This window comes from Solanum stenotomum, chromosome 3 (assembly GCF_019186545.1).
Source record: "Solanum stenotomum isolate F172 chromosome 3, ASM1918654v1, whole genome shotgun sequence".
Taxonomy (NCBI): Eukaryota; Viridiplantae; Streptophyta; class Magnoliopsida; order Solanales; family Solanaceae; genus Solanum; species Solanum stenotomum.
This window is the reverse complement of record NC_064284.1, coordinates 10,983,704-11,001,271: the sequence shown is the minus strand read 5'-3', so window position 1 is coordinate 11,001,271 and position 17,568 is coordinate 10,983,704. Positions and strand designations below refer to the sequence as shown.

Below are 17,568 nucleotides of genomic sequence, written 5' to 3'. Positions count from 1 at the left end.
GACAAAAGTTGGGCCAGACAAAGCCCACAAAGTTAGCTAAGGCCCATACTAATTGAAGGTCCAATTAGAAGAAGAAGAAAAAGAAAAACAGGGAGAAAAAAGACACGTGGGAAGAGAAGCGTGAGTAAGAAAGAGGAGAATGCCAAATTAAAGGATCGAGAAGCAGCGAGAGTGAATAATGCCGTCTTCAATATCCTTACATTCTGTGTCAGTTATAGCGTATGGTTTCCGCTACCGTGCGCCTTTAAAGCACACTTGTCTATTATACGCCCACCAACTCCATAGTTTTCATCGCCAAAAACCTCCCACCTTGCCTCTCTTCTCTTCATCCTTTTGCCGTGTCCTAAATCCCAGTTTCTTCACGGGAAACTCTCTCTTCTCTCGAATGGAGGTACTCTTTCTATCTGTTTGTTGTTTTTCGGCACCTCGTGTGCTTACAGAGACAAGTAATTTCTAATTGTTTTGTTTTTGTTTACTGGTTTCAAATGATTCATTTCCTGCTATTCTGTTGTGATTGTGAATTTCTCCACAGTGAATGGAAAGAAAAATTAGTTGGACAAGCCTGATGTAAGGAAACCCTAAATCTAAGAACAATAAATGAAAGATAGAAGAAACACTCAAGCACGGAACTAATAGATAATAATGACTATATTAAAACCAAATTTTTTATTAAGAATTTAAAGACAAGCACCAAATCTATAAGATAACAAACAATCTATCACTAAGATAAACCTCAAGAGGAATGCTTCCTCAAGCAAGCAATCACATCAACATTGTCTAGCAACAAACACCATAGCCTACTCTTGAGAAAGAGTTTCACTCTTCAAAGTCATATCATATCGAATTTCACAGTCTAAATGAGTTACTCACTTATTTATATAGTCTAGGCTAGCTATTACATAAATGCCCAAAAGTGGCACTCAAATTAATTTGCAGAAAACAGCCCCAGACAGACTGCTTCTGGAGTTTGTGATGGACATGCCATTCCATGCCATGCCGCATCCCTTGACTTGCGAACACAAGTACTCCGCAACCCTAAAATAGTGAGCCCTCAAAGTTCAAGCTAGATGAGACTAACATGTGGCCGCATTACACTACTTGTGGTCTCATTTGGGCTCCGCATCTCATGTTGTAAGTGAGTTCTTTTAAGTGTTTGAGCATGTCGTTGGCCTTCAAACCTTCACTCCAAGCACCCTCTAAGCCTCTAAAGTAGTGTCTTGATGACAATCTTTGAACTCCCTAGCTCAGCTTGGCGTCCATGCATTAAAGCTCACATCCTTTTGGCTATTATATCGTACTGGATTGTGAGAGTGTTCCTAAATGAGAGCACAATCTAAAGAATGTCCTGGGAGAGATACCTGTGAATTTTTTAAATTGAGTTTTTCTTCAAACATCAGTGAGAAAGGGAGTAGAAAGGGTAGATTGGGGTGCCTGGATAAGTAGTTATTTGTCATACTCTTGGACATCCTAGCAAGTAAATTTTCCTGATAGGCTGATACATTATTTTATCTATCTACCTCTATGAATAAAATCTTACATCATCTATTATTTGTTTGTCACATAATTCAAATGGTTTAATAGCTGTGCATCTTTTTCTGCTTTCCGGTCAACCTTGAGCAGGTCACCAGATGGGCATATTTGTTATCTCTTATTTCAATCTTGTTTTATGTTTATCAACAGCAATTTTGGAGTGGAAGTGCCGTTAACAGAAACAAGGGAATGACTGAGCAGTTGCGAAGATATGGAGTCATAAAATCACAGAAAGTAACAGAAATAATGGAAACTGTAGATAGGGGTTTGTTTGTACCTGAGGGTACTCCTGCTTACGTTGATAGCCCCATGAGTATAGGTTACAATGCCACTATCTCAGCACCTCATATGCATGCTATGTGTCTTGAATTATTGGAGGACAGGTTGCAGCCTGGCATGCATGCTCTTGATGTTGGTTCAGGTAATTATATATTGAGCTCACTCGTTTCTGCAAACTAATTCAGAATCACCTATTTATTAGTTCAAATTCCATTTGTCCAATTTGGCATCTTAGGATAGATTTTGATTCTACTCAGAAAACACTGTCCAAGTTATGATTGAATTGTGCTTTCACAGGGATAAGTGAGATGCTATTTATAGAGCTCTCTTATTGGGTCATTCTTATAACTTGCCTGGTTTTTCATGTCGGTTGATAATCAGAAATGACAAATGTGCTCGCACTCAGTGAGTGATTAAATAGCAGCTTGTTGGTTCTCAATATTTTAGATAAGGTTGTTTCTGTTTTCCTGAGGTATTAACCTTTGTCTTGTGAGCATGTATCAACACCATCTTGTGAGATGTATCAGCACCATCATTGGATTGAGAAAGTGAACCATTTTTGCTGCACAGCTTTTTCCTCTCGTTTTCCAAGTTCCTTGTTTGTGGTTGCATGTCAAACGGATGCCATCTAGCAGCAAGCATAACAGTTTGGTGTAGTATCAACTCTACACTTGTGCTATGAGATCCATGAATCTTATTGTTAAAAATAACTTCTAATCCAATGTGGAAATAATATTTCCAGAAGGATGTTAAATGTTTCACATGATTGTTCTTTATCAAAATGTTCCACGTGATTGGCCTTTCCAGGTAACAGTTAATAGTTTGTGTTAGTTTGGTGTATAAATCTTAATAATCGTTGGATATTTGATGGGACAAATTTAGATAGAAGTGAAAGAATCAAATCTAGGGTCTGGTTAGAGGAAGAGGATAATGTTGAACTGTCTTTGCTTGTTTCTGTTTTGGTCTTGAATGAAGAGTTGGTCTTTTTGTACTTTTTTTTTTTTGTATAAGTTCTTCCTGTATTAGCTATAAGAGGAAGTTTCATTCGTCATGAGCTTTTGAGAAGTTATTTTTATGTAATGAGGAGGTTTGTGGTCAAGGGAGCTTTCTCACTAGTATAAATGTCCTCCATAATCGTAATTCTTAGTTGGAGTTTTGGAGAGAGAACTGAATAAATTAAACGAATGTGCAATTTGCATGTTTTGGGACTTTCATGCCATTGTTACTTGATGGATATTTATTCTCTCACATGGAAAATTTTAGGAGATACTGATAAGCTTTTAGAATATATTATTGTTGTGTTGTAAGTAATTAAATCCTATCAATTTGAATTGAGGTATAGTTGATTGTTTGAATGAATGAAGGATGACCTTTTCTTGTCAAAGCTAATTATGTTGCAGCAGTCAGTTTCTTAATAGGTTTTTGTTTCATGTAGGAACGGGGTACCTCACAGCATGTTTTGCTCTGATGGTTGGACCACAAGGTCGAGTTGTTGGTGTGGAACATATACCAGAGTTGGTTGCGTGGTCAATCAAGAATGTTGAAAAGAGTGCAGCAGCTCCTTTATTAAAAGAAGGGTCCCTCTCATTGCATGTTGGTGGTATGGTTTTTATAGCATTTTCATATAGTTTGTTCAGGAGACGCTCGCCGTATCACCCTTCGGGGTGGCCCAGTGGTTTGGGCTTGGGACTTCTATGTTCGAGGTCTCAAGTTCGAAACCCTTTGCCAACAAAAGCAAGGGATTTTGCCTTCTGGGTCGAGCTCATCGCATTGGGCTCACCTAGTGCGGGTTACCTCTCCTATGTGGTTTGCGAGCTATTGCATAGGAGTAGGAGTTTTGCCCTGTGCACACCCAGAGGGTAGCGGCTGCAGGTTTCCCTTGTCATAAAAAAAGAAAAGACGCTCGGCGTATCAAAGTAGTGTTCATAGGTGGCTGGTTAATATTATTTCTCTTTCCAGTCTGACATGCTCCCACCATGGGACTTTTCTTGAGGCTGTTGACAAACGAGTGTTTTTGGTAACTTGTGCATCATTGCAGACGGGAGGAAGGGTTGGCCAGAGCACGCACCTTATGATGCTATTCACGTTGGAGCAGCTGCAGCTGATGTTCCACAGGATCTCATTGACCAGTTAAAGCCTGGGGGAAGGATGGTGATTCCAGTGGGTACTTTTTTTCAAGACCTCAAGGTTATAGACAAAAAAATGGATGGTTCAATAAGTGTTCGAAGTGAGACTTCTGTCCGTTATGTTCCACTGACTAGTCGAGAAGCACAAATGAAGGGCACTGACTAGTTGAGAAAGCACAGATAAAGGGCACATAAAGCTGGTTGTTTCTGGCGATGTTGGTTCCTCACTTGCGTGGCAGGTGGCACTTCAGTTTGATGTTTTGTACAGTTTCACACCTCTTAGCCTGTAAAGAGTGAACGATCTAAATGGTTCTGTATTTAATTCCATGCAAATTCTCTCTTGTAGAACCTGCTCTACAAGCTATCGCCTCTCTTCCTTGTCGGTAATATATTTCTTGTCTAGCAAAAGGAATCGGATGGTTACATGTGTTACTGGAGATAATACTGATATTGAATTTAGTTTAGGAATGCAACATTAGATTGCTATAATTAATCCCAGCATCGATGCATTAGATTAGTAAATACACATGACAACAGAGAGAGAGAGAGCTTTTCACCTTTGCTTACCTGCTTAACCGTACACTACTATAGTACCTATATACTATATATATATGGCTATCCTTTTACTTGCACCGGGTGTTGTGTTGACACCAAACTGATGCTCCTTAAAGTACTTAAGTGATATAATGTCGTGAATATATATTATGTATATTCATACACATGGTATGCATCATTGGATTAATGTGAATGTGTGAGATCCTGAATCAGAACACCAGTAAAACAATTTACAATGCTTTTCTATTTTGCATATGATGTCATACCAATATATATAACATTGGACGACTAGCTTAATTAGGACACCAGATCTCTTGATCATAGTAAAGCTTCATATCCATTCTGAATAAGTTCTAGCAACATGAAGGTGTAAAGCTAACGGCAAATGAGTACTACCACAAATAGAATTCAAAATCTTACAGCATTCAATCCTCTACCACAGAGTTTCCAAAAGGGCAAGAGCGGAAGAAAGAACAAAAAAAAAGTCGCCATGCCCTATATAAGTAATCAACAAATAAAAACTTACAAGTAGAGAGCCAAATTAAAGACGTTTGATGAAAATCTAACTGCTCATAGCTGCAGAACTGTCACTGCTATGCCAATCGAACAATAAAACATATTATCAAAATCAAAACGTGTTGCGCCTAGGTCTTTCTTCAGCAGCATTTACCCTGATCGTCCTCCCGTCCAAAGTCTGAAATACAACAATGAAGAGAAACTATTAGCAAGATCAAAGATCTCGAAAGAAAATATATGCCTAACATGAATCCGTCAATGAGAATAACCATCAACCAAGTAACTAACTGTTCAACATCTGTATTAAGCAAACAATACAAAGAGAGGTCATTTGTTCCGTGAACAAGTCACATCAGGTATCATAATACTTGAATTATAATGAACTTGATAATCATCATCATATATTTGCATTTCTTATCAGATTAGTTAATCATATCAAAAATTGAAGATACCAACTCAGTTGTTGTCACTATTAAACAGATCCACAATCTCTCATCTAATGAATATGTAACTGATATATAATATTTCTCTGTCTAGCTTTCATTGCTAAAACGTCCATCGCTAAGGTGATTGGTGTGGTAAGACAAGCAACTTCTCTTTCCAAAGAAGAATGCCAACCCAAAGTAAAGTTAGGCTTTCTCTTGAAGCAAAACCCACCAGGTTAGCTATAATTAAAGTTCACCCAGAGTCGAAGAATTGCTTTCTTCTAATTTTAAAAGTAATACCAGTGTATTACAAGAATTATTAGAAACTACTATCAGATTACAAGAAATAGCTTAACTAAGCAAGTAATACTATAACAACCATTTTAGTCATTTTATGCTCTTACATATGTTCCACTAAACAACATACCCAATGTGATCCCATAAATGGGGTTTGGGGAAGGTGGGGGCATACACAGTTTGCATTAATAGTGGGGGAAGTACAAACTAACTAATGTGGGATTTGTGTTACGGATACCAAAAATGACAACCAAACACTCGACACTAAAGAAAAATCGGTACAGTACTACAGTTTATTTCAAGTGATGCAGTAAACAAATGATACCAGAGTGTACTAATCTCATTTGTTAGACTCTTAAACATCTTAATTTTCTTCTTCTTTTTTGTTTTCTTTTCGCTGGGGGTGGGATAACAGTGAATCTAGACATCATTGGTACTTCAAGATGACACCGGCTACCAATTTAAACTTGGCCTCTAGCCACAGAATACGATATCTATAAGATACCAATTTACAAACACAGGTTTTATAAAATATATTCTCATATTTGAAAAGTTAGCATGTATAGTCTACTCCTGTACAATGCCAATTATATAAAATAAGTGCACAAAGACTGCATGCCATTACAAATAAATTAAAGAGTTAGAAATTTATAAAGCAAAAATTTGGTTTCATCACCAGTATGGAAGCACATGTTGGTAGTTCTCTTCCTCTCTTATAAGATTCAGATTATAGGGATATAAGAATCAGGATAGATATCTAGTAAATTAGAGAGTAACCTGACGCTAGTTAAACATCTAGATCGCAGTCCCTTTGCAATTTATCATAGAAAACTAATCCAAGTTCTTAAGAAAAAAGTTGATCTATCATTAAAAATCTAGAAAAGAGATGTAACTTTTTTCTTTTTTCATATTAATGGTTAAAAGGTGTCGAAGCATTTAGAATCAAACTCATGGATGGACTAAAGGACTCAAGCAATGATCAATTCCTATCATGCATGTGTGTGAGTGTCATAATGTGTGTGCACATCACCTGTCCATCAAGGTTGGCAATTGCTTCACTCATCTCAGCTTCACTTGACATCGTCACAAAACCAAAGCCTCGTGACCGTCCAGACTCTCTGTCATAAACCACCCGGGCACTTACTACTTTACCATGTTCACTGAAGACTTGCTCAAGGCGTGCATCATCAATGTCCCATGGGATGTTGCCAACATAGATTCTGTAAGTAGGCTGAAATGTTCGAGGTGGACGTTCTGGCTGTGATCCTCTTCGAGCAGCTTTGTTGACTGTCAAGAGCCTTCCATTGAGATCCTAGCCAAATAAAATAGAAAATTAGGAAGAGTTTCAGTAACATGCCAACGTATCCATGTGTCACACATAACTATGAAATATCTGAATCATGTGACAGGCCTTTTCTAAAGGGACAGCTCAAGGGCATAGCACATGGAAAACATCAGATTCTATTATTAACATTCAATCTGAAGTGACCAGCACATTCAGTCAAACACACATACTAAATAGTAAGTTGGTAAAAGGACAAACCAGCCCTTCCCTCTCTACTTCCTCTTTTGCTCATGCTCATCCATGGAGGGGCGATAACAGTGCAGAAGCCACTCCTATTCTCTTGCTTCAGAGCTACTATGGAAGCCCTTTACCTTCTCCCTAGTTTCCAGAGGAAACAGCCTCTTGATTGGGACAAGTTATTAATCAATCAACTATGCCTTCAGTAGTTGATAGATTGCTAATCAAGTGTGAATATTCTCTACGCATGCTATCAACATAAGAAGCAAACCAAGAAAGTGGAAGGAAGCATTTCAGCAAACAAGCTCAGCTTCCTTCCTTCAGTAGTGAGCTCAGAATGCTTTTACTTCTAGTCATGTATTAGGTAACTATCATAAAGAAATATTTTACTCGTCGAGATAATGTCATAAAATCATTCACAACAATTCTTCACAACCTTAATGGATGGATATCAAAATCATCCTTCCTTTCAAAAAACTCACCTTTAACTGCAAATACTTGTTTCATGAACCTTTACTCTAGATATTTAAGTTCCATTGAAATTTTATAAGCAAGTTGATAAAGAAAATTTCCTCACATTGTACATGATATTAGAGAATCAAAACAACTTAGAGGCAAAAGGACTCTTGATCCTCGATTGAATCTACAAATATAGAGTTAACGTACATTGTTTCTTAGTAGCCAAAAATGGGGAGGGGTTCTTATTTGCAGCAACAAAAAGAATAAATGTCTTATATCTAATAGAAAGCATCTTCAAGTCCAACTTTTGATAGCAAAATCCAACAATTCAACATAACTGTTACAAACATCAAAGAAAAAGAACCATTGTAACTCACATAACGGTTGTACAGTACTACAGCTTTTTCAGCTTCTTCCACAGTGCTCATTGTCACAAACCCGAATCCACGACTCCTATCAGTCTCCCTATTGTAAATGACCTGCAAAACCAAAATTCAGTACAACGTGATACCTGAATCTCTAATTTTTCACTATTTTGAAAAAAAAGGTTCAAACTTGACAATGAAATTAGGGCATTGTTACCTCAGCAATCTCAACAACACCAGCCTGTTGAAAAAGTTGAGCCAACCCCTCACTATCTATATCATAGGGTAAATTCCCAACAAACAATTTCGCATCTTCCGGAGGTTCTTCGTACTCCTCCGCCTCGGCCTCAGCCTCATCACTCTCCCCTGCATCACCAACACTTGCAAAATCAAAGCTAAGCGATTCCCCACCTTGTTCTTTATCTTCAAGGCCAACACTGCTGTCATCATCTTGCTGAGCAGCCACTACAGAAACAATAGATGGGAATTGGGTAGTTGTCTTTTTAAGAGATAAAAAAGAAGATGAAGAGGAGAATGAGGAAGAAAGGGAGATGGGTTTTAATGGGGTTGAGATAAAAGACATGGATTTGGTGGTGGTGAAGAAGGAAGGAAGAGAGATAAGGCAAGAATTGGTCGCCATGGATAAATTCTTGATTAAGGGTTTGGTAAGAGAAGACATTGGTGGTATTATCTCTAGGGTAGAGTGAAGGAAGAAAAGGGGTTTATGAGGAGGAAAGAAGATAAGGTGGAGTAGAGAGAGCAGAGGTTTTGAAGCCGGCGGATGGTCCTAGTTACTTTGAGATTTTCTCCCTCACGCCCCAAATATGTAGGCAGCACTTCTTTCTTCAATACATGAAGTCATGAACTACTCCATTATCTTAGGATTTTAAATTTCACAGTTTTTTTTAAAAAATAAATAAAATAAAATTCAACATTGCCATTGTCTTGTAATATTTGAAAATTTCAAATTATGTTTATTTTTCTAAGATTGGTCGAAAGTGATTAGTGAACGTTATTTCATCGAGTATTTTTTCTCTCTCCCAATAATGACTAATGTGAACTATATTTGAAAAGGTAAAAGTTGAAACCAAAACAAGATTAGGGCACTCAAAAGATGTTCCAACATCAAAAATAGATATTTCATGTTATTTGTCAATTTTAACAAATTAAAAGAGTTTATAATTGGAGATTATAATAATTAGTTTTATATGAAAATTCAAATGCGTTCAACTGTCTACTAATCCTATATCCTAATTCTCGATCTTCGTGTTCTTTCCCATGGAATCATGATCTCAGTAAAAAGAAGAGGTGTCATGTTATGTCTAATTACTTTTTTCTAATACTTTTTGGCCTATATTTTCTCTCCTTATCGCCATCATAGCCAACTCTCACACCTCGATATTGGGGCATATGCATTGCCTTCTCACATGCTCAAACCATCTCAGCCTCAATTCCTTCATCTTATCCATAATGAAGGCCGCATCTCCTTGTAACAGATGTCTTTGTTTCTAACTTTATCCTGCCCCCACATTCATATCAACATTATCATCTTCTTTACCTCTGCGTCATACAATATATATAGTTGGTTGAGGAACAACTTTATAGAACTTACCGTTAAGTCTAAGTGACACATTCTTATCACAGGAGACACTAGATGCGAGTCTCCATTTCATCCACCTCGCTCCAATGCAATGTGTAATATCATTTCATCAACCACTCCTCCCTTCCTTCTTTCTTCGGTGCTTTCCTTCTTCATTCCTCCTCCTTTCTTCTTCTTTCATGTTAAACCGTTAAAGCTGTTTCAAAGTTCAATTTTAAAATTCGATAAATGTGAACCATTTCGAGTGAATAATATATCAAAAGACTTGAAATATAGGAGTTCATATCTAAAATTTTGAGTTGATAAAGATTAAAAGCTCAATTCGCTATTAAAGTTTCTTCAAAGCTCATTTAAATTTCGACATGCCACAAACGTGAATCATTTTGCGTGAATAATATGTGAAAAGACTTGAAACATCGAGAGAAACTCATATCTAATATTTAGGATTGCTTAGAAGAGATTTGAGTTGGTCGTGATTGAAAAAAATGTATAAACGTATATGGATGTATATACATCTCTGATACATACGTATACATCATATACACGATTATACATTATTTATATAATATTGATACATTTTATAACATACGGCTGATTTTGTTTAATTGTTTTTTTTATTGCCTGTACAGCTAGTAATTAGTCCTTTTTCATAGTCATATATATCAAGTTTTGAGTCCGGCTCTTGTTCATGTACTAGATTATCGAGTAGTAATCTTTATCGAGTTGAAACTAGAGGTGTCAGACGGACGTAACTGCACAAAAGTCTAAGTTTATTTCCTTCGAAAAATAAAATAAAAAGCGAAGGTACAATAAAGAGAATAAATAATCTGATGTCCACTTCAAAGAGGCTTAATAGACAACATCAATTTCCCTAGCATCACAATCACCTTCAAGATGAATAATTAGCAGTCCATCTTCAGTGTTGTAGTTGAATTTTGTTTCCTCACCCTTCACTGTACAGTAGCTTGGTTTAGAGCTAGAATAGGCTCCAAATCGGCCACAGCCTCGTGTTTTAATTTGTATCTTGCATCCTGATGGAAGCTGGCTGCAAAGAAGACCCTCTATAGCTCCACCAGAGTTGTACATGTCAATCAATCCAATAGGAGCAAAATGATGACTATTATAAACCTGTACATATGACATTTCATTTTATATTAAAGAGCACTCCTTAGCAGAGAATGTTCCAAAACCTCAAATATATTGCAGACAGTTGACATACCTTCACTGGAGAGATGGTAAATACTTCACATTCAAGTGTACTTAACGAGACTTGGATTTTCCCTTCTTTTGGCAATCTAGAAAGAGAACCTAACAACAACTCAACGAGATAAGCTAAATGGTCAGTTACAGAATTTTCGCTTTTCAAAACAGATTAAAGTTTGTAGGGACGCAAAAGCTGTTATACTTAAGTTATCATAAGACTACCTGAGTTAAATGCATAGATGGCACAATCCCCAGTCCAATCATCACCAGCAATATCCCCAATATAGTCAATGTCAAGAGGGCTGATATGGCCAGTGATGGTTAGAGGCTTCGAAGTCGAGGCAAGGATGTTCTCAGATCCTTCCTTCAGTGGCCAATTTCCAGCTCCTTGACAATTAAAAGCACCAATTACACCGGATAACTTATTTAAATTCCAAATTTTCAAGAAGCTGCAACAGGTCAAGGTTAATAGTGTCATTAAACATTGCAGTTTCAATATTTCAGCTGTAGGAGCTCCCTCTCTCCAAAGCCACTAAGAAGTCCCTGTGACCTTCTAGTGTGTGCGGGAAACATCCCCTAGAAATTACTGATAAAAGTACGGAAATGCATCTTACTTTTTCCCATCCATGACGGGGTCTATAAATAAGCAGTCTCGCGTTGGCCGCCCAGAACATCTAGCTCTTAGGATTGAGCCATCAGGCAAAACTAGCTTCTTAAGTAGTTCAAAATCGTGGTGACCTGGCTCATCACTGAAGAGATTGTCACAACATATCAAATTGCAATAAGATCTCATTTAAATAGTAATGCAGAAGTTCTGGTCATAGAAAAGAATGTTGTACTGCATAGTGTAATAGGACCTCTCACCTAACATACACTGTAGACCCACTTAATGCTCTTGCAGCACCGTGGAATTTAGCTGTGATGTGCTTGCTCTACATAAACAGAACAGTTAATTCTTCTAAGCTCAAGCCTTTTGTTTTGTGATCAAATGAGTACGTTTTCTAAGCTAAAGTTTTTTTCTATGATCAAACACGGAAGCAATAAGATCTGATCAAAGCAACCTAGTCATCAGCAATGCTTAAGCATAAATTGTTTCCACATTTTATAGACAAAGTTGAAGTCATTTAGCAGCATGACTGTACTCAACCAAAGATAGTATACGCCAAACCATCGTCACTTTTCACTCACATTCTACTGATGATACCATACCTGGAACATGTCCCAATCTGGAACCACAATCTCCCCCATAAGAAGACTGTTAAATGCAACAGAAGCAATATGTAGTGTTTGACAAGTAGGATCCCTGGGCATGAAATCCTCCGACGCTCTTGCAACTGCACTCCTCTTTGAGCTGACAGTTCACTTCTCAATCAGAAACTATTATCAATACAATAACTTCATCCATACCTTGCATAGCAATTTCAACCGAAGATTACTCACCTGTAGAAGGAGTCAGAGTTGTGATTCATACAGCAAATTAGGTTGTCTGCTCCAAAGTTTCTCGCAATAGATTCCTCAAGAGCTTCTTGGTATCGCCCAGTAAGTGCAACACGACCCCCATGTCCAAACCCTAAGGTTTCTAAAAGAGTCTGCACATCTACTTTTACTCCATCTACACCACAGCTTGCAAGATAACTATGAAGATCATTGTAAAAATCAAAAATCCTCTGGGGATTGATTACACCAACTCCAAATTTTTCCAAGCTGTCCATAGCTATATCTCGAAGATTTCCTGTGTTACCAGGTGATTGAATTGGATACTCAATCTTTGGGTTGTATTTCCTCATAGTTTCAGATGACGGATGCAGCCCTCCCCAGTAACCAAGCAAAGCATGCCAGACATATACAAATCTACATAAAGGAAAGTGCTTCAAAATTGCAAACTGTATGAATTTACAGAGTTTCCCCAGTTTCCATCAAGAAGAACAATAAACACTTGTTGGACCCTAGACTCACTTTAATCCGTAACTTTCTTTTATGAAATTTGTGAACTCCTGGAGGTCACAGCATGGAATGTCCTGTTTCAATCCCCTAAATTTACCATTCTCCTTGATGTCAGTTAATCTAGATGCAAACCTGTGACCACATTGACAAAGAGGGAACTTAAAAATTGAATAAATAGCAACCATATTACGACAAAAAAAAACTATCTGATATATAGGAGAACACACTGTGATCCTTCAACAAATGGTTCTCCTTCCTTTTGGAAATCGTTATATGTCTCTTGCCAGCCATCATCAATAATCAAAAATCTCGGTGGACAGCCTCCTTCCATAAACCTGAGTGGAGAAGAGAATGATGGTATGTAAAAGAAGGGGCAGACACAGAAAACATCATCTGATTCATTCACAAATTTGACTTCAATATTGTACCTTTCAAGACCTTCTTTAATCCCCTGTGGATTGACATCCGTGTAGAAAGCATCCCACGTACACCATCCAAACCAATCTAAATGTCCTGGCACCTGAGAAGAATAGCACGTCAACCCTGCAAAGAGCTACTGGCCTATTGCAACTATCACAGCAAATGCTCATCTATAACTCCAGTACCTTTTTGTTGTCAATATGCTTAAATGTTCCCATATGATTCTCAAGTATCCTGCAAAATAATATAAAATAGAAGATATTCTACTTTAAGCTTCAAGCTCCTATTGACTTGTAAGAGGCAATCATCAGTCTTTCTGAATATGACCTACTTGATAGAATCCTTTATCAGCTTAAATGGGTTGTCTCCTGAATTCATGAAAACTACCTCAGACACATTGGTGGTTTGCACATTTGCATCGCCTAAAACACAAATAGTTATTTGATCAATAATTCATATTATATCATGAGGACATATGAAAAAGGTTGGCTCAGTTTACCACTTTCAACGCATATCTGAAGCTCATTTGAACGTTCCCCTTGCAATGTAGCTCTAAATGATCCTTCTAAGACAGGCAATAGCAAAACATAGAAGGTTTTCTCAGTAGATAAAGGCAAAGAATCTCCGTCGCAGAGTGCACTCTTTTCCTTCACTTCCAAGAGAAGCATTTGCGTTTCCATTGGGATTTCACAGGCTAATTTCCCTACACGTGGTATCATCCACCAAATTTTATATCTGAAGAGACACAAGAACTGGAATTCCCTGCAATTTCCACAAAGGAAAATATCACGACCCTACTGACCTATGAGACTAGCCAACATGAACTTAACCAATGAGATAGCACTCTCACAAGTCAATAGTGAGATATTTATTAAGCACCATCCTTATTTTAATTGGAGTTTTTCAATCAAGTAGAAACATATTCTAGATTCAAGACAAAGATGAGCTTTGCACCTGGAATCAACCATAATTCAAAACCTGCCTCGGCTTAAATTTTCTTCCACTAGAAAATAGGAAGGGAATTGGCGTAAAAAAGGCAGAGGACTTACTGAAGAACCCCAAGAGAAAAGACGTGTCTAGAGCTGGGTATGGATGAAGTTGCACCAAAGAAGAAAGCAGCCGAAGATTCCACCGGAGAAACTTTGACGTTAAAGGGGACTCCGGTCAACAGAGTCTTACCGTTTACCAAAAGCGAACCATCCTGGATGCATGTACTCGCTGCTGCCATCATTTTAGTGTGATCCCTCCAGTGCTCTTCTATGTTAATGGATTGAAGTTTCGAGAATTTTGGCAAAAAATTAGGACCTAAAAATAACCTTTTGATATTCCGACGTAAATATTGCGAAAATGGAGGCTGGGTTTATAAGTCATTACCGACGAAAAATTTTATTCTATGAGAGGGACAAGTATTGTGTGGCAGACAATACTTGTGTGAGGTTCTCTCATACCTTGCCGAGTGCATTTTAAGTCCCACTTGTAAAAAAAGATTAAAGACGCTCGAAATTTTTTATCATGTATAAGGCACATATATAACGTGGCAGACAAAATTTGTATGAGGCTCCACTTATAGTTTGCCAAGTGAATAATTGGATTCCAATTCAGAGAATGGCCCAAACTATTTTCTCTCTCTCTTCCTTTATAAAGTTTTTTCCCTCTCTCTTACTTTTTACTTTTTTTTTTCTTTGGTTTCTTTTCCAATCATTGTTCTAAATTTTGTACTTCTATTCTTTAATAATTTTTCATTCTGCTTCTAACATTTTGATATTATTTTTTCATTTTGATATTAATTATTTAAATTGCTAATAGTTATAAAAAATTATTTGTTAATTTATGAATTAAGATATAATTAATTATAATTTTTCTATTTTATTATAATAATTAATTCTTTTTGGAAGGGTAAATAAAATTTATAAAGTTAAAAAAAAGGGAAAAGAGTCGAAAAAATACTTTAACTTTGACCGAAATTGTTGTTACGATACCAAACTTTATGGAAGACCTTTTACCCCTGCACTATTTAATAATGTATTTTAAAGGTATATATATGCCCACATGGACACATTACTATTTATAATGATGCAACGTGGACACATATATACCTTTAAAATACACTATTAAATAGTGCAGAGGGGTAAAAGGTCATTTCTAAAGTTCGGTATTGTAACATCAATTTCAGTCAAAGTTCGGATATATTTCAGATTTTTTCCCTAAAAAAAATAAAGGTGCAAATTAGTAAAACTAAAACTTTTATTTATAATTTCTTAAGAATTTTGTAAAAAAAAATGTAGACTATTAATATGAAAAAAAGAGGTATAAAATTAATTTGTTCTTTTATTCTTCTCTCAACAATTTCATGTTTCCAAAAGCACTTAAATCCATCAAATACTCTTCAGAAAATATAACGGAAAGAGCATCAATGATCTTGACAAACAATTACATAAGTTTTGATACTATTTTCCTGAAATTCAAAAATAAAAAGCATCCATAAACACCTACATAAATACATATTCTTTCCGTCAATTTATATGATATTTTTTATTCTTAAAATTCAAGCTAGTTGAAATTTAATAAATATTTTGTTTATCTACTTTCCTGACATGTTTCTTAAGAAATCATAAACAAAAACTATAATTTTGACTTTACAAATTTTATTTACACTTTTTAAAAAAATTAATTGTTAGGATTAAAAAAATTACTTATAGCTTAATTTTATAAACTGAAAACTAAATACAAACAACTATTTATTACAATATAAATAAATAACATCGAATAGGAAAAAAAATATTAACAGATTAAACTAAAAATATATATAATAATCATAAAAATTTATTCACTACGTAGAAAAGAAACAACATAAACTAATTATACTCATTAGCTAAGAATGAAAATATTTATTTTAAAAAGTAGAAACAAAAATACATCAGGCGTAAAAATAAAAAAAAAGGTGGGGGAACTTAAAGATAGCTGACGGATGGGTCCTAGCCATGTTCACTTGTCAATCAAATGATATCTCATACAAATGACTTGGCGTATCTCATGCATGATAAAAAAAAATTCTCGAAGAGAGTGAAATTCACTCACATTGTCAACTAAGCATTTAGGAAGGTGATAATTTCAATTTTAAATGTGTAGGGATGATAAGATCCCCGTAAAAAATTAATTAAGTGTGTAGTTAAAAATTCGAATATACATTGAGGGGGCATTTGGACGAGATGGCCTTGGGATAGTTCAATGTACCTAAGGAACAAGTCCACAATTCATAGCCCAAATGTCTAATCCACCAGATTTACTTGTAACTACTGCCAGATAACACAAGAATGAATTGGAGAGTATTAATGTTTCAGAATTACGCAAGATCCAACGCAAAATTCACAATGTGGTTGCAAATTTGCAATGCCATGGCAGATTGCTAACAGTTGATCAATTGGTGACTAAATGTGTGTTTTGTCAGCTGAAAGATGAAATAAGGGATCATATATTTGTTGAGTGTCATTACACGAGCTGCTTGTGGACTTAATTACTCAATCGAATGTAGTTATACTATGTTATGCCAACTGCTCGGACCAGCTGCTTTCAATGGATTATGCAACACACAAAGGGGAAGACCAAAATAGCAAAAGCTCTGAAAAATAGTATATGCATAATCCATTCATACCTTGTGGATAGAAAGAGATATCAAAATCTTTGAGGGCAAAGCTCGAGCAGCATGAGCCTCTCCAGAATAGGATAACTCCACATTTTTTAGTACTGCGTTATATAAGTTCCATAAACAACAATTTTTTTTGCGTTGTAATTTATGATTTAAGAATACTAATAAAGTTATTAGTTCAACATAAAAAAAAAAAGAACATTAATTTTTCCCTTGTTTTAAATTGATCATTAAATTTTTTATATTTGCTAGTTTCATTTTCATCATCAAGTAAGTATTTCTCGCTTGTTATGTTCATCGATTGAATCTCCATTTTTGACTGGCATGGATGTATCTTCCTCAGACCATATCCAACTCATCTCTATTTTACTCTTTATTCTCTCTATTTAGAAAGTAAAATAGAAAATGAGCTCTCCAACCCCCTTCCATATTACTCTCTATCCTCTATCTAGAAAAAATTTGATTGATTGTTTCTATCTTTTTCATTTTTTTTTATTTTGTTAAAAAAAAATTGATTGTTAATCAATTTTTTGTTTTGGTGATAATAACAGCTTTATGAGTTTGGTAGTGATGGGTGGAGGGTTTCAAACATTAAAAAAGGTAATTAAAGGTGATGAAGAAGAAAAAATCGATATTGATAATGATGGTGGTGATATTTGATGTTGGGTGACAAATAAAAAG

At 36.0% G+C, this 17,568-nt stretch overlaps 3 protein-coding genes across 4 annotated transcripts in view; 1 reads left to right on the top strand and 2 right to left on the bottom strand.

The window, feature by feature from the left end:
• LOC125860880 (protein-L-isoaspartate O-methyltransferase 1-like) overlaps positions 1-4,355 on the top strand; it is a 48,720-nt gene extending 44,365 nt beyond the window's left edge. Inside the window, exons 2-5 of one of the 2 annotated variants that reach the window (XM_049540913.1) lie at positions 314-391; positions 1,681-1,951; positions 3,245-3,409; positions 3,848-4,355. In XM_049540913.1, coding sequence (XP_049396870.1) covers positions 386-391; positions 1,681-1,951; positions 3,245-3,409; positions 3,848-4,101 — 696 coding nt within the window. In that variant the 5' untranslated portion in view covers positions 314-385 and the 3' untranslated portion in view covers positions 4,102-4,355. Of the gene's footprint in view, positions 1-151; positions 392-1,680; positions 1,952-3,244; positions 3,410-3,847 lie in introns of those variants that run through there. The other variant, XM_049540912.1, reaches the window with a different exon arrangement.
• A 606-nt stretch (positions 4,356-4,961) lies between these two features.
• On the bottom strand, positions 4,962-8,912 carry LOC125859312 (28 kDa ribonucleoprotein, chloroplastic-like). Its single transcript, XM_049539024.1, has 4 exons — positions 8,292-8,912; positions 8,087-8,188; positions 6,759-7,040; positions 4,962-5,184 (listed from the first exon to the last, which is right to left on the bottom strand). Exons 1-4 carry the CDS (start codon positions 8,751-8,753, stop codon positions 5,119-5,121), a joined length of 912 nt encoding a protein of 303 aa, XP_049394981.1. The 5' UTR covers positions 8,754-8,912; the 3' UTR covers positions 4,962-5,118.
• A 1,511-nt stretch (positions 8,913-10,423) lies between these two features.
• LOC125859782 (probable galactinol--sucrose galactosyltransferase 2) lies at positions 10,424-14,593 on the bottom strand. The gene is made up of 14 exons (XM_049539595.1): positions 14,291-14,593; positions 13,741-14,003; positions 13,573-13,663; positions 13,427-13,475; positions 13,250-13,341; positions 13,049-13,156; positions 12,834-12,953; positions 12,318-12,728; positions 12,087-12,228; positions 11,742-11,809; positions 11,492-11,626; positions 11,100-11,326; positions 10,894-10,982; positions 10,424-10,802 (listed from the first exon to the last, which is right to left on the bottom strand). Exons 1-14 carry the CDS (start codon positions 14,470-14,472, stop codon positions 10,524-10,526), a joined length of 2,256 nt encoding a protein of 751 aa, XP_049395552.1. The 5' UTR covers positions 14,473-14,593; the 3' UTR covers positions 10,424-10,523.
• Positions 14,594-17,568: the final 2,975 nt, after the last annotated feature.